General features: G+C 43.1%; 1 protein-coding gene across 2 annotated transcripts in view; it reads left to right on the top strand.

The window, feature by feature from the left end:
• The window catches only part of RASSF2 (Ras association domain family member 2), a 64,735-nt gene that overhangs the window by 34,635 nt on the left and 13,161 nt on the right, over positions 1-16,939 (top strand). For both annotated transcript variants that reach the window (XM_056571390.1, XM_056571391.1), the window contains exons 5-7: positions 301-368; positions 11,153-11,316; positions 13,178-13,279. In XM_056571390.1, coding sequence (XP_056427365.1) covers positions 301-368; positions 11,153-11,316; positions 13,178-13,279 — 334 coding nt within the window. The remainder of the gene's footprint in view (positions 1-300; positions 369-11,152; positions 11,317-13,177; positions 13,280-16,939) is intronic.

The raw sequence follows: 16,939 nt of genomic DNA, 5'->3' as shown, positions 1-16,939 counted from the left end.
CTATGATTGTGTCCTGGACTGGCGTTTTAATAGGAGCTTCTTGCCCCATGCTGTATGCATAGGTTAGCGCTTGCATAGCTCTAAACCTTACCTAGGATGATGGTTTCAGTTGCTTAACAATATAAAACACTGTAAAATAATGCATATAAAATAAGGTACACTTTGTATAGGACTTATGACCCCCAACCACTGGCCAAACAGGGATCCCAGGGGGACACTGCATATTGCAGCCTGGGTTACTGTAGTGTACAGAGCTGATAACTAAGTTCAACAATATATCATTAATATTTTTTGTTCCAGAAAAGTCGCCAAGCCAGCCACCATCCCTGACATCCAGGTGACAGAGGTTGAAGACACCCCATCTGATGGTAAGATGCCAGAATCTTCTGTCTATGGATCATTTTAATGCTGTAATGTAGAAAATGCAATTTCTAATTCTGCTCCTCCGATGGCTTAAAGAAGAGGAGGGTGGGCAGCATTTATCTGGGACAAATATAGAGAGGGTGGGACCAGTGCAAAGGTGTGGAGACATTTTTCACACATTGGTTGCTATTTCATGCAGAATTTTTACAGTATCTCCCATATGTTAATGTTAGTCATTTATATTCATTGAAAATGTAACACACAATTGTTATAAAAAAAATGAAAATTCATTCCCTATGATTTTTCCCATCCCTACTGCATTTTTTTAAGGTAACCTATGCAATTTAATCAAAAAAGCGAACTCCATCCTTTTTCTTTTTTTATTTTTAGATCAAAAAAGAGTAAAAAAAGAATAAAAAAATATTTTTTTACTCCCATAGACGCAGTGTGGCAGATTTGGCGTTTTTATTGGTGTTTTAAAAAAAAAAACTAAAACAAAAACACAAATGGAAACCTAGCCTTACTTCAGCAATTCTTAAATAGAGTACAGAGGAATTTGTATTGTCACTAAGGTTAGGGTATGATTTGGAATGTCAGATAAGGCAGCATGTGATGTGTGGCCATTTATATAGCAGTTAATGCAAAAACAGACCTCAAGAACAATGGCACACTTGTATGCAGTGTTTACAGCTGTGTGCAGAACATTGGAGATGATTTATAAAAAAATAGTGCAAGGATAACACACCCTTAATTTAGCATAATCTGACACCACATTTTACCAGATATCACTAACTTATTTTGTAAGATTTAGCAGCCTGATCCTGTCTAACTTTTATACACTCGCCATTTCTTGTTCTTGAGAGATCACTCCCTGATGTAACTAATACGACAAAATACTTTTAATACATATGAAACCTTGATGTTATTGAAGCGTACCTGTCACATCCAATAAAAAAACAAAACAAAATGTTATATGTTACTCGGTGCATGATTTTTATATGTCTAGTCCCTATATTTCTTTTACAAATAGCTTCTATCTGTTGCTCACTTAGGGTGCTTTCACACTATGAAAAGTACCCGTTATACTGTATAACGCCCGATATAAAATAGCTGGCGATCGCGGGGTTAAACGGCCATTAGAAAATCCCTAACGGACGTTAGAAAATCCCATTATAGTCCATGGGATTTTTCTAATAGCCACTTTAACCCGTTATCGCCCGTTATTAATAACGGACGCTATTTTGTGACGGGTGATTGAACGGAAGAAATAGTGCATGCACTAATTCTCCCGTTACTATCTTCCGTCACAAAATAAGGTTAAGGCGTAAGACTTTCTTATTCCCATGTTTATGATTTTTTTTTTTACACGTGATGCCTTGATTTTGTCAGACACTACACTCTGATTTTGGTAAGATCCTTGCCGTGATTTTGCTGTTTCTCATATACTCAGATGTTCTTGTTTGTGAGAAATGGAAACTTTACTAATTAGAACCACCTAGTTTAGCAGAATATAACACTTTTAGTCTATGTTAAGCCTCCTTTTGCTGAAAAAAACTAACAAAAGAAAAAAACTGATAAAAAACCAGTGTGAAAAAACAAACAAACAAAAAAAAGAAAACAACAACAAAAACAACTGAAAATAAGGATTAAATAAGGTGTGTGAACATAGCATGACTCTGCTCGGTAACACATTCTGAGGCCAGGTTCACGCAATGTATTTTTGCCCTATTTTTGAACTAAAAGGGGTGGCAACGGCGGGGTCAGGAACACGTCAGCTTGGAGCTTCCGTGTTCGTGATGCCACGCCCCCTCCATTCATGTCTATGGGAGGGGGCATGAAGGCTAGTACGTAGCCATCACGCCTTCTCCCATAGACATGAATGGAGGGGTGTGGAGGCTGTAGTTGCCAGTGATCCGGCACGGAGTGGAGTTTGCTCCGTGCACGGATGACTGGGGTGCTGTGCTGGAGATCCTGGGGGTCCCCAGTGGCGGTACCCCCGCGATCAGACATCTTATCCCCTATCCTTTGAATATTGGATAAGATGTTGTTCGGCGGAGTTCCCCTTTAAAATACTTTTTTGCCATATTTCCTGCCTGATTTTGAATAAGTATATATAATAAATTATATAAAACCAGTCCTCAAGGATAGTGAAATAAAGAGATAAAAGAGATAAAGAGAGATAAAATGAACGAGAAAAAGGTGATGTGGAGCCAAATAAATATAAAATCAATATCAAATGTCATAAAATAGATACCGAATAAATAATGTTAGTAAATGAAAGTAAATGAATAATATAATGATAATAAAAGACCTGAATCAAGGATAATGCAGTAAAATAATACAATATAACATTTATTCCCAAGATCATAACTTACATCTGGGCAGGGCCTTTTCCTGTATTACTTTACTGCATTATCCTTGATTCAGGTCTTTTATTATCATTATATTATTCATTTACTTTCAATTACTATCATTATTTATTCAGTATCTATTTTTATAACATTTAACTTATTGATTTTATATTTATTTGGCTCCACATCACCTTTTTCTCGTTCATTTTATCTCCTCTTTATCTCTTTATTTCACTATCCTTGAGGACTGGTTTTATATAATTCATTATATGTTCCTATTCACTTTACTAGGTCTTTTTGGAATTTAGACCATTCCAGTTAACCTCGGAATAGTATACCCCAGTGAGCTACACATACCCTTTTCCTTCCTGCCTGATTTTGCCAGATTTCTTCAGTTTTCTCACTCTTATATTGCCAAATTTCTTTCCCTGATTTTGCCAGACATCTGACCCTGATTTTAATATATATTACACCTTTATTTTGCATAATTTCTCACCCTGATTTTGCCAGATATCTCTCCTAGATTTTGCCAGATATCTTTCCAGAGCAGGAGAGGTTTGCTATGGGCATTTGCTCCTGCTCTGGACAGTTCCTGACAAGGACTGAGGTGTCAGCAGAGAGCACTGTGGTCAGACAGAAAATAGCTATACAATTTCCTCTGGAGCATACAGCAGCTGCAACTTTCTGGCACCAGTTGATTGAAAAATAGTTTTCCCCAGGAGTAACCCTTTAACAATGTCTGTACATTTTTTTAATGATTGCAATAGGTGCATTTATGTTCTGTTACATCATTCGTATATGTTGTTTGAACAAAGAAAAAATGATATACCCACATATGTTAAAATATAGAACTCTACATGATGTTTTAGTTTTGTTACATGACTGTATATTTCAGTACATTTTAAAGTCACAATTGAGTCTCCGATTCAATCGGTCAAGGACTACGGCCCATCTGGCAGCATTATCGTCACATGACACAAAGCATTTGTGGTTTACTCGTTCATGGGAAGGTCACACTGACAGCTGGCCCTTCCTTATGAATTATGTATGATATCAGCTGGTCGTAGCCTGGGCATGTGAATAATTCAGGGATGTATTCCAACATTGGCGCTGCATGTCTGCTGAACCTGGTGCTCATAGCAACCTGATTCCTCTCTCTAGAAATGTGACTCAATTGCACAAGAGACACAAAGAGCTGATGCCAGGCTTTGACACTCACAGTTCAGCAGCTAGTAGCCACACATCCGGAGAGGGCTAGGTTCACACGATTAGTCCAATAAGAACAACTCACATGTTATAAGTATAGTAAGGGTATGTTCCCACAATAAAATTTCCATGCAGAATTCCTTATCTCGCAGCAGCAGAGTCCCATTGATATGAATGGGATTCTGCTATGCTGTGCATGCGACGGAAACATCTGCTGCGGAAATCCCCATTCCGGAGTCCACAGAAGGATTAGCCATGTCTATTCTTTCTGCGGAGTCTGCACGGAAATGCATTGCCATCTGTAAGACGGTGCATTTCCTAGCGGTCCCAGCATCGTCATGGTCTGTAATATTAAATAATAGTGCCATATACTTTATTTTGGGGACAGGGAGAAAGTAAAGTGTGTAGCACTATTGCAGTGGTTTTCAACCTGCGGACCTCCAGATGTTGCAAAACTGCAACTCCCAGCATTTGGATTGTTGCGGCCGCCAGTGCTGACACTCTATACCAGTGGTCTTCAACCTCCAGATGTTGCAAAACTACAACTCCCAGCATGCCCGGACAGCCGTTGGCTGTCCGGGCATGCTGGGAGTTGTAATTTTGCAACATCTGGAGGTCCGCAGGTTGAAGACCACTGCACTATTGCATTCAAGGGGCAATATGCCCCTGAATATGATAGAATTACACACTGCCCCCCCCCCTTAAAATAACAGTTCCAAGTTTCTGCCCTTAGACAGCCGGCCACCAAGTGGCATTCTCACCTATGCCTTTGCCATCCTTCAAAAGCATCTGCACATGTATGAAATGTTGTGTTAAGATAATGGCCCTCATTTACTATTCTAAACCCGACTTGTTTTGTCGGGTTTTTTTGTCGCATCTTTGTCTGCGACATGTCGCTGACATCGTGCGCCAGTCTGCGACACGATGCAACATTTTTTCCTGACGGACCCGATGTGGATTCTCCCAAACCCGAAAAAGGGGCGTAACCCGACATTTCTGAGCTTTCCCACGTATTTATAAAGCTTTCCCACCCGAATTTGTTCAATTGTTGTGGATTTTTTCCCGACAACTCAGAGGAGTTGGAAACCAAAACCTACAAAACCCACGTGCGACAAACAGGATGCGACATAATAATAAATACCAGGGGGAAAAAGCAATCGGGTAAGAAAGCAAGATAGACTTACAACCCGATTATCTAAGTAAATGAGGGCCACTGTCTAATGGGTGAGGCATTAAAACAAAAACATTCCTCCCCCCGCGTATCCCTTTCCGTCTTTCCACCCACCCATTCCATTCACTTACATTATGCTGACCTCTACTATCATTCCAGGTTCCGTAGGGGGCATCTCAGGCCACTCTTTTCTTATATTGTAGTCTAAAGTTCCAGTAACTTTTGCCACAACTAAAAGCCAATACAGTAATTCTACTGCAGCAAAGATGTCTAAGCTAAATATAGGAGATAAGTGCAGTAAAGAGGATACCTTTAGCGGCTAACTGAGAGTATATAGAATACAAGCTTTCAAGAACTTTGAATTGGGTTAATCATTTCTGCCTCCTATTTGTAGCTATGCCTGCTGGAAATGGATTTAAAGGGGTACTCCGCCCCTAGACATCTTATCCCCTATCCAAAGGATAGGGGATACGATGTCAGATCGCCGCGGTGCCGCTGCTGGGGAGCCCTGGGATCCCCGCTGCGGCACTGCGCTATCATTACAGCACAGAGCGAGTTCGCTCTGTGCGTAATGATGGGCGATACAGGGGACGGAGCAGCGTGACGTCATGGCTCCGCCCCTCGTGACATCACGGCCCGTACCCTTGTATTGAGGGGGCGGGCCGTGATGTCACGAGGGGCGGAGCCGTGAGGTAACGATGCTCCGGCCCCTGTATTGCGTGTCATTACGTGCAGAGCGAACTCGCTCTATGCTGTAATGATAGCGCAGTGCCGCAGCGGCAATCCCGGGGGTCCTCAGCAGCGGCACCGCGGCGATCTGACATCTTATCTTATGATAAGATGTCTAGGGGCGGAGTACGCCTTTAAGAGATGCTTTTTACATTAATTTTGTCAACGTGCCCGATTAAGGACCTGAGAGGTCTTGAAAGCTTTTACTCTATGGGGGGGTATTTATCAATTTTGCCTGTTGACAGTTTCTTTTTACCCTTTTTTTTCACTTTGGTTTTTGCGGACATGTGCCAAATTTATCATTTGGTGCACGTTGTTAGTAATTCTGGCGCAAATGCCGAAATCAGCTGTTCACAGCGCCTTTTACACAGAACTTACCACCACAGAGCACGCGTATTTTACCCTGTAGAGCAGCCATTCTGAGTCCCTCCTGTAGTATATCAGCAAGCGACGTGAGTTATTTTCTTTTGTGGGGTTTATAGCCGCCATGTGAAATGTTATGTTTTTTTTTATTGTTACCTTTAGTGCTTTACCTTTCCTGAACCTGTGTGGCCATGTCTGATGCTGGATCAACGGAGGGTGAAGGTCCCTCTGAGACAACCGTGTTGCAGGATAGTAGTGCACAGCCCTGGAGGCGTCGCTGCTTTCACCCAAAAAAAATTCTATGGATTTTGACACATTTATATTTTCTGACATTGCTATGTGTTTGGTGGTGGAGTGTGCCAAAAAAAAACAAAAAAACCCTAAAGGCGCAAAATTGCGCCAAAGATCGATTGGCACAAATGATGAATTACTGACCAAAGCAAAAATCACACACAGGACCGTGTGATTTTGAGCAAGTTTAAAAAACGACAGAAGAATGAATGCGCCAAACTTTGGCGCAAAAAGACACTGCGCCAAAGAATTGCGCCAAAGTTACGAAAGAAAAACAAACCACATAAATCCGTTGATAAATACCCCCCTATATCTTCTCAGTTAGTGAATAAAGGTATCATCTTTACTCCACTTATCTCCTGTATTTCTATGGCTAACACGGTACCAACTCTCATCTTTTAAGCTGAATCTAGTCATTCAGCCCTAACCTCATTCTCTACATATTGACAGTTGCAACAAATAATTACTCCATTCTTTTTACTAAATTAAAAGGGTATTCCGGCTTTATACATCTTATCCCCTATCCAATGGATAGGGGATAAGATGTATTATCGCAGGTGCATCTCAGTGCAGCCCTTGGCATTCTGTGCCGGGCGCTGCCTCCGAGACAGGGACGTGACGTCACGGCCACGCCCCCAAGTAATCACACACCATTCCATAGACATGAAAGGAGGGGGCGTGGTGTGACATCCTTTGGATAAGGGGCATGAATGTAAGGGGTGTGGCGTGACAACCTTTGGATAGGCGGCATGAATGTAGGGGGTGTGGCGTGACATCCTTTGGATAGGCAGCGTGAAAGTAGGGAGCGTGGCGTGACATCCTTTGGATAGGCGGCGTGAATGTAGGGGGCGTGAATGTAGGGGGTGTGGCGTGACATCCTTTGGATAGGGGGCATGAATGTAGGGGGCGTGGCATCCTTTGGATAGGGGGCATGAATGTAGGGGGCGTGGCGTGACATCCTTTGGATAGGGGATAAGATGTATTATCGCAGGTGCATCTCAGTGCAGCCCCTGGCATTCTGTGCCGGGCGCTACCTCCGAGACAGGGACGTGATGTCACGGCCACGCCCCCAAGTAATCACACACCATTCCATAGACATGAAAGGAGGGGGCGTGGTGTGACATCCTTTGGATAAGGGGCATGAATGTAGGGGGTGTGGCGTGACAACCTTTGGATAGGCGGCATGAATGTAGGGGGCGTGGCGTGACATCCTTTGGATAGGCAGCGTGAAAGTAGGGGGCGTGGCGTGACATCCTTTGGATAGGGGGCATGAATGTAGGGGGCGTGGCGTGACATCCTTTGGATAGGCGGCGTGAATGTAGGAGGTGTGGCGTGACATCCTTTGGATAGGGGGCATGAATGAAGGGGGCGTGGCATCCTTTGGATAGGGGGCATGAATGAAGGGGGTGTGGCATCCTTTGGATAGGGGGCATGAATGTAGGGGGCGTGGCGTGACATCCTTTGGATAGGGGGCATGAATGTAGGGGGCATGGCGTGACATCCTTTGGATAGGGGATAAGATGTATAAAGCAGTAATACCCATAAATCTTGCAGTTTTCACACTGTCTACTGAGCCCTCACTATAGGGCTGACACTGTGTTGTAACAAACAGACTACAGAAGACAGTATCCCTGCGGGAGAACCAATTCACGTCTTTACTAACAATTAAAACTCTTATATCTGATTCACACAGAAGTCTCTGTAAAGCACGTTTTAGATTTGTATAGATAACTTGTTTTTTTTTGTATACACTGGGTCAGAGTCATATATATCCTATCCTATATTAGGATTTCAGTTGGCTTATTTTTCTATATGTGTTTGAAATAAAGCTCATATATTGTAAGACTACTGTTCACTGCAGAATAATCTCCTTCACACCCAGTGGTCCCTCTACCTATTAAAGCAGACAGGCTCCCATTGAACACCTGACTAGTGATGTAATGTATCGGGCCGCACTGCAACCTGGAAAAACATGAGATGACACTCATTTTGTTTGCTGTTTAAAATAAACATTGGGGCTAAGATCACATAAGAATTACGAGACCACCATCAAACACAGGTACAGACACTAAATTATGAACTACACTGACTTTATAGCCCCTGTAGCACAGTCCAAAAAAAAAAAAATCCTGGAATACCCTTTAATTGTATAGCAGTCCAGTGTGGTTCAAAAAGGTTGCTGCAAAATTAAAACCTCGGTATTCATAACCAAGAGACCATAACACACATTTAGTGACATGAAAAGACACACTATTTAGCCAGGTTTTATCTATACGCTCCAAACGTTCAATGTGATTTCCACTAGTGACATGTCAGATGGGTAGGCTGTAGGCTAGCTCTGTTTCAGTGATGGTTTGTCTCAGATCCTGTGGTTGGAGGGGGATTGGCAGAAACATTCCTTGATGTAGCCCTACTGAAATAATTAGCAGGGTGTTAAAGGGGTACTCTGCCCCTAGATATCTTGTCCCCTATCCAAAGGTGAGTCCCTCATGTGCTCAATAAAACCACATGGTTCTTCTGAGCCCCAAATTCTAATGTTGTGGCGATTGACCTTCCCACTGAGGACAGATAGTGTCATTTCATGGTAAAGGGGTACTCCTCCCCTAGACATCTTAATCCCTAACAAAAGTATAGGGGATAAGATGTCTGACTGTGGGGGTTCTGCCGCTGGGGACCCCTGCGATCTCGGCTGCGGCACCCCAGACATCTGGTACATGGAAAGAACTTCACTCTGTGCTGGATGACTGGCGATGTTGGGCGGAGGCTCGTGACGTCACAGTCACACCCCGCTCGTGACGTCACAGCCATGCCCCCTCAATGCAAGTCTATGGGAGGGGGCGTGATGCCCCCTCCTATAGACTTGCATTGAGGGGGCGTGGCCTTGATGTCACGAGCGGGGCGTGACCGTGACTTCACGAGCCTCTGGCGCTGCATCCGACGCTCTAAACAAACATCTGGTACAGCAGGGAGATTGTGGGGGTCCCCAGCGGCAGGACCCCCACAATCAGACCTCTTATTCCCTATCCTTTGGATAGGGGAATAGATGTCTAGGGGTGGAGTACCCCTTTAATAAATTTGTGCTATGTTATCCTCTTTTAAATGACCCTGTATTATTTTAACACTATATAGCACTGTTATTAGATTTATTTATGCACGGAGCTGTGTGCCCGCTGTTTGTTGGTATCACTTGAGAGGTATATCGGGCACAGTAAAGCATGATTTTTGCAGTGTAGACTGATGCCAGCACTTAGGCATTGTTTGCTGTGGTTATTTGTATACTGTATGACAGGATATTGAATGGTGGGTATGAAGTAAAGGTACCGCACAGGGCATTATCCAATGTAAGGCCATCCCATGCCATGTGGAGGCATGTACATTGATAATAATACGTATTCCATTTCTGCAGGCTAATAACCTAGACATAATGGTATAACTCTAGTGCTTCTTAACATGCATTAAAATGTTTTCTTCCCCCCCCAATGGTCACTTATCAGCGATCCTCAGAATAAGTAAGAAATGTCCATTTGTGCAAAACCACTTAAAAATCTGTTAGTAAAGGAATGCAAAAAGCAAATATAAGCACATTCCATGCGGTCAGGTCAGCACATTGTTGAACCAACAAGCCAAGTTATTGCTTCCCAACCCGAATACTGAATGCAGATCACTAGGTAATACAATAGCTTATAAATGGCAGAGAGATTGGAGTTAAATATGGCCGAATAAATTCCTTATGAACTCTGACATTTCACATAACTCTTGGATTAATATGTGTCCTGGTCATGTGATGGACAGAAAGGGGTAATGCGTATATTAAAGGGGTACTGCACTGGAAAACATTATTATTATTATTATTATTTTAATCAACTTGGTGCTAGAAAGTTAAATAGATTTGTAAATTACTTCTATAAAAAAAATCTTAATCCTTCCAGTACTTATCAGCTGCTAAATGATCCACAGGAAGTTATTTTCCTTTTGAATTTCCTTTCTGCCTGACCACAGTGCTCTCTGCTGACACCTCTGTCCATTTTAGGAACTTTTTTTAGGAACATTTTAGGAACATTTATTTTTCATATCAACTGCCTCCAGAAAGTTAAACAGATTTGTAAATTAGTTCTAGTAAAAAATCTTAATCTTTCCAGTACTTATCTGCTGTTGAAGTTGAGTTGTACTTTTCTGTCTGACCACAGTGCTCTCTGCTGACACCTCTGTCCATGTCAGGAACTGTCCAGAGTAGGAGCAAACCCTTCCTGCTCTGGACAGTTCCTGAGACAGATAGAGGTGTCAGCAGAGAGCACTGTGGTCAGACAGAAAAGAAAAACTGGAAGTACTGGAAGGATTAAGATTTTTTAATAGCAGTAATTTACAATATATATATATATATATACATATATATATATATATATATATATATATATAAAATATGTTTTTAACTGGAATACCCCTTTAAGGCCATGTGTGGGGCCCCTTACAATGAGCCATGCACCTATGTGTCCATCACATGACCTGGACTTTTAAATGACAGCAAGCAGAGATCTTGACAACCTGTGAGAAATAGGAAAAGTGTATACATTTTCATTATACATAGATTAACAGATATTTATTAAAACCTAAACACACCTTAAAAACCCACTGCCCAAAAAGGTTCTGAGTTTGACTCCTATTACTTTTTGATTTATAGATGTTGAAGATGGGGATAAAGCTTCTCAGGAGGAAGCGCCTCAGCTTATGCGCACAAGGAGTGATGTTGGGGTGCGACGCAGGGGTAATCTCCGCACTCCAGGAGAGCAGAGAAGGATCAGACGCCATAGGTTTTCAATAAATGGACATTTTTACAACCACAAGGTACAATGCTAATAATATCTTGGAGTTGAAGTAAGAAAGTTAAAGTAGTAATCTGACAGCTGCTTCATCCGCTCTTAACCCAATATACTATGTTATAGTGCGGGTGAAGAGCTGTAAAATGAGGAGTCACATTTTTCGGTGCCTTCTGTGCAGAGTTAGGGATGTTTATGCATTGAATTACATTGCCCTTCAAAATGCATTGGGGGCAGGGAGCAGGCTTTCCCAGCTCCCCTGCCTCCTCTTTATTCCGCACTCAGCCCGCCCCTTTCTTTATTTTGATTCTTCACAGTCACGTCACTAGGATGTGAGAGTCAACAGGGGGCAGACGCAGACGCCGCTGCCTTGCTATTTTTATTAGGTATCAATGTTAGGGCTGGGCGGTATGGCCAAATATGTATATTGCTGTATTTGTGTAACTTATGGCGGTTCCACGGTATATAATGGTATCCCCTCCCCCCAAAAAATTAATTATTAGCCCAGCGGTGCGCTGTCCCCATCGGGGTACTACTCACGTCACCCGCAAGCGCTGCCCTCCTCGTCCTCCTGTTTGTTGTGGCCGCCGGCGCTGACACTCTATACTGTATCCCTTTGCCCGGGCTGCAAAAGGTAAACAAAAATAAACTTTAACGCATGTTCCTACGTCGGGCTTACGCTCTTCCTGGGGACGTGAACGTCGGACAGCCGTCAGCCTATCACCGGCCGCAGCGATGTTCCGCCTCAGCCGGTGATAGGCTAAGCCCACTGTCATGTAAGATGCAGGCTTCATACATGACAGTGGGCTCAACCTATCACCGTCCGAGGCTGACGGCTTTCCGACGTTCCATTCCCTGGGAAGCTGGTCCGGACCGACGGGGAAGGTGAGTTAAAGTTTATTTTGTTTTCCTTTTGCATCCCGGGCATAGGGATACAGTATAGAGCAGTGGTCTTCAACCTGCAGACCTCCAGATGTTGCAAAACTACAACTCCCAGCATGCACGGACAGCCGACGGCTGTCTGGGCATGTTGGGAGTTGTAGTTTTGCAACATCTGGAGGTTGAAGACCGCTGGTATAGAGTGTCAGCAATGGCGGCTGCAACAAACAGGAGGACGAGGAGGGCAGCGTTTGCGGGTGACGTGAGTAGTACCCCGATGGGGACAGCGCAGCGCTGGGCTAATAATTAATTTGGGGGGGGGGGGGGGGGGGCAGAACAGCGCTCGCGGGCCACATATGATTAGTTCCCCGATGTGGGGACAGCACAGTGCTGGGCTGATAATTCTTACATTCCCGAAGGGGAGGGGCATTTGGGGGGGGGGGGGCAGAACAGCTCTCGCGGTTCACATATGATTAGTTCCCCGATGTGGGGACAGCGCAGCACTGGGCTGACTATTCATTCATTCCCGAGGGGGAGGGGCATTGGGGGGGGGGGGGGGGCAGAACAGCGCTCGCAGGTCACATATGATTAGTTCATTCATTCCCGAGGCGGAGGGGCCAAACCGGTATTGCGGTGTGGGTTAAAATTCATATCGTGCAGCACAAAAATTTCGGTATTCGGTATGAACCGGTATACCGCCCAGCCCTAATCAATGTATATAAAATTTTTGTTTGTTGTTTATATGTAAGTTTCGATTATAAACACTTTGGGCCCAGTGCAATATGTTGGAAAGTATTGTTGGATTTCTGCATTGAAATACACACATATGCTTAGCAAAGTATACTAGGCATGCGTCAATGGGATCCATGGGATGTCGCTGGTATATAATGGATCTGCCACAACTGACGTGAGCAGAGCCTTATATTACAGGGTTTTTCTTTTGGTAAAAGAATTTATGCCATGTGATGTTCATAGAGATAATACGGTACTGACATATTTTCCTTTTGTAGACATCTGTGTTCATTCCAGCTTATGGCTCTGTAACGAATGTCCGCATAAACAGCACCATGTCCACGCCACAGGTCCTGAAATTGCTACTCAACAAGTTTAAGGTAAGTCACAAGGTGTCTGTCCATTTCTTATTGACCTAAACTGACACTCCAGCCATGGTTGCTTCTAAAATCTAGGATATGTGACCGGCTTACCTTTACAGGCCAGGTTGTCTGAAAAAAAAAAAAAACATAAAATGCCACTGTTAGTAAGATTCAAAGGTAGAAATAAATTTCACCTTGTATTTACAAAGAAAGTATACGTTGAAAACAAATTATAAAACTAATACTTTCCCTAATTTAAATATCTTATGTAAAGTACATCTATCTTCAAAGCATGCATTGCTGCAATCTTGATCCTCAGCCACCAGGTGGAGCCAGTGGTCCAGCAGAATGGATACCGCATACCTAGAGCGAGGGAGTTGCATGGGACAAACGTATCTTTATACACACTAATATTTAGTGAGGAGTAAATCAACAAAGGTTTAGCGGACATAGGACAAAAAATACTATAAAAATGTATACAGAATATATTCAAAATGCTGGTATTAGATAAAATATTCTTATTAGAAGGGAAGAAAAATGTATAATAAGGCCAGATAGTAGGAGGTAGCATACTGGTATTTAAAGGAACGCAGACATGTCTATTTTTTCATTAAGACCTGGGGGGCCCAGTGCGTTCGTCTTCAGTATCCATTTTTCTTCTCCTTGGAGTAGCAATTTATTCCTATGGCCCCCGTTATGGGGATTAAATACTATTTCCAACCCTGCAAATTTTAGGACATCAGGGTTACCCCTATGTTATTTTCTGACATGTATGATTAGACATGGGGATCCGATGCCCGTGCGGATCGACTTAAAATGCTCTCGCACCCTAACATTGAGACAACGAATCGTCTTAGGGTGGTTTCACACCACGTTTTGTACTTACGGTTCCCGTATACGGCTGGGAGGAGGGGAGGCGGGGCTTAATCGCGGCGCCCGCACTCAGCCGTATAGGGGAACCGTATTTAATGCATGTCTATGAGCCGACCGGAGTGAACCGCAGCCTCCGGTCGGCTGCGTTTTCGGCCGTATGCGGTTTCCCGACCGTAGGCAAAAACACGGTCGACCACGTTTTTGCCTGCGGTCAGTAAACCGCATACGGACGAAAATGCAGCCGACCGGAGGCTGCGGTTCACTCCGGTCGGCTCATAGACATGCATTAAATATGGTTCCCCTATACGGCTGAGTGCGGGCGCCGCGATTAAGCCCCGCCCCCTCTCCTCCCAGCCATATACGGGAACCGTAAGTACAAAACGTGGTGTGAAACCACCCTTACTTATATAGTATAATCCGCACGGGCATAGGATCACATACACCACGTATTTGCTTTTACATGTGATAAAAACTCCTGATCAGACATTCAGTACCTCCCAGTCTCAGAAATTTACCTTCTGAATTGAATTTACAGTGAGTGCATTGAATGCACTTGTAATTACCCTGGGGGGGGGGGGGGGGGCACTCTCTAGCCATGTTGTAGATGTTGTTCTGAATTGATTGCTTCCCAGGACACTACCTAGTGTTTTATTTCTACGATAACTGAATAATGGATGCCACGTTGCTATTTCTTTCAGGTCGGGGTCACTTTCGATGACACACCAATGTATACAGCGTTTTGTATGACAGTATCCATATTAGTAAGAGAAGACAAATCTTTTGTCGGATTTTTTCATAGGCTTTTTGAATACATTTTGGAGGATAACCCCATGCTTTTAGTCTGCTGGCTAATTTGCTTGCCTGCATCTCAAATGATGCGTACTCACTATTAATCATTCTAATGCAAACAAACTGGTCATGGGGGTGGGGGGGGGGGGGGCTGGGTGCAAACTCTGGTAGTGAAGGAGGGAGTTGGTGGCGGTGATTTTCCTATGCTTTGATGTTGTAATCTTATGTTCCTCAACTCTCACATTCACATCCAGAAACTCCATACTCTGCCCTCCGTACACATATACGTAAAAGACATCCCAAAGTCACCGTTGTGATTATGATACTCAACAAATTGTTTGAATTCTAGTTCATCTCCTTTCCAGTCGTCCATATAACAGAGAAAAGTGCCAATATATTTTGCGAAGGGGTTCCGGGCAGAAAAAAATGAAAAATTTCTCAAATACAGCCAAAAACAAATTAGCAAAAGTACAGGCTACCGGGGTCCCCATAGCGGTCCCTGAGTCTTGCCTGTACCACTTGTCATCGAACCTATATGCATTGTGGGACAAAATAAAGTTGAGTGATTCACATATAAATTTAATTAATGAGGGGTCCTTGCCGTCGATGAGGAGCTCCCCCACCACCCAGACCCCAAATTTCTGAGGGATCCTTAGATAAATCGAGAGCTCATTAAGCATTAAACATTAATCATTAAGCATTGAACAGTTTGCAGTCTTCTCTAAAAAAAAAAACTAGAAAAAAAGTTACTGACAGTCCAGGCTGAAGTTAAAGACAAGAAAAGGGACAAATTTGTCCGAGATAAACTCAACTATGATAATGGACATATATTCGAATGGAGTACAAGAAAAGTACAAAAACGTAGAAACCGCCTGAGGGAAAGAAAACAAGTTTACAGCATGACACCGAGTATGACTCGGACTCTAACTTGTCCGATGAAATTAGGGAATCTCAAGCTAAAGCTAATATCAGGCCCCAAGCCCCTTTAGAAGGGGGATCAGGAGAGGGTGTCAGAAGAAGGCCAATAAGGAACCAGCCAGTGCAGAAAAGAAAACAGGTCTCATGGAGAGACTGTACGAAGGACGAGAGTCGCCCCAGACAGAGAATGTCCTTAATTTGACAGACATAATTCTACTAAGTGACTGTGTCTCCCTGTTAACAAAGGGGCTGAATTACTGTCTTGCAGAACCTTTCGACATTGTGGACTTACAAGTTGACATTTTCAAGGCTGTTCGCAAAATGAGTCTGAACAAGCACTTTAAGAAAAGTGGTACCTTTGAACATATAAATTAAATAGGTGAAACACCCATAAATATAGGCCCGCTTGGCTTCAGTGCTTCTTCAGACTTACCTGCCGATGTCCTAGAGGGAGCTCAAATGTTAGTAGATCTATCTACTGAACGATCATCCTTCAAATGCGAAGGGGCTGCTGAAAGCAACACTTTATGGGAGGTAATGCCTCTACCTTCTGTCCTGCAGTACAGACAGGGAGTGCATTAGATTTATTTTCCAAACTGGTAACAAATGAAGTAAAATCTGTTCTTAACCCTGAAATAAACATCAATTTGTCTAAAACCAAAGAGAGAGCTCTCTCTTGGCTTAAAAATAGGAAGGACCTTATGTTTAGAAGGGCCGACAAAGGCAGGAATTTAGTGGTGTTGACCAGAGAGGAATATAAAGCCGAGGACCATATATTATTGGGGGACAAAAAAGTGTATGTATATCTTCCAGAGGATCCTACTAATAAGTATCTTAGCCAATTGCAGTCTCTATTAGGCAAGTATACAGAGAAAGGTATTATTTCTTTAAAAACTGCCCAAAAATTGCTACCACGTTGGGACTGCTGGACCCCCTGCGATCAGACATCTTATCTCTATCCTTTGGAGTGTACTGGCTGTGCCAGTATGGCAAGTAAGAGTGTGTCACCACTTTATTGCTGTCTGGCCTAGGGCTGTTTGAAAGAAAAACAAGAAATCATCCTATATCCAAAAGTCATGTTTTTAATAATATTTTTTC

Source organism: Hyla sarda, chromosome 4 (assembly GCF_029499605.1).
Source record: "Hyla sarda isolate aHylSar1 chromosome 4, aHylSar1.hap1, whole genome shotgun sequence".
Lineage (NCBI taxonomy): Eukaryota > Metazoa > Chordata > Amphibia > Anura > Hylidae > Hyla > Hyla sarda.
Note: the sequence above shows the minus strand (reverse complement) of the source record. Positions and strands in the feature narration are given on the sequence as shown.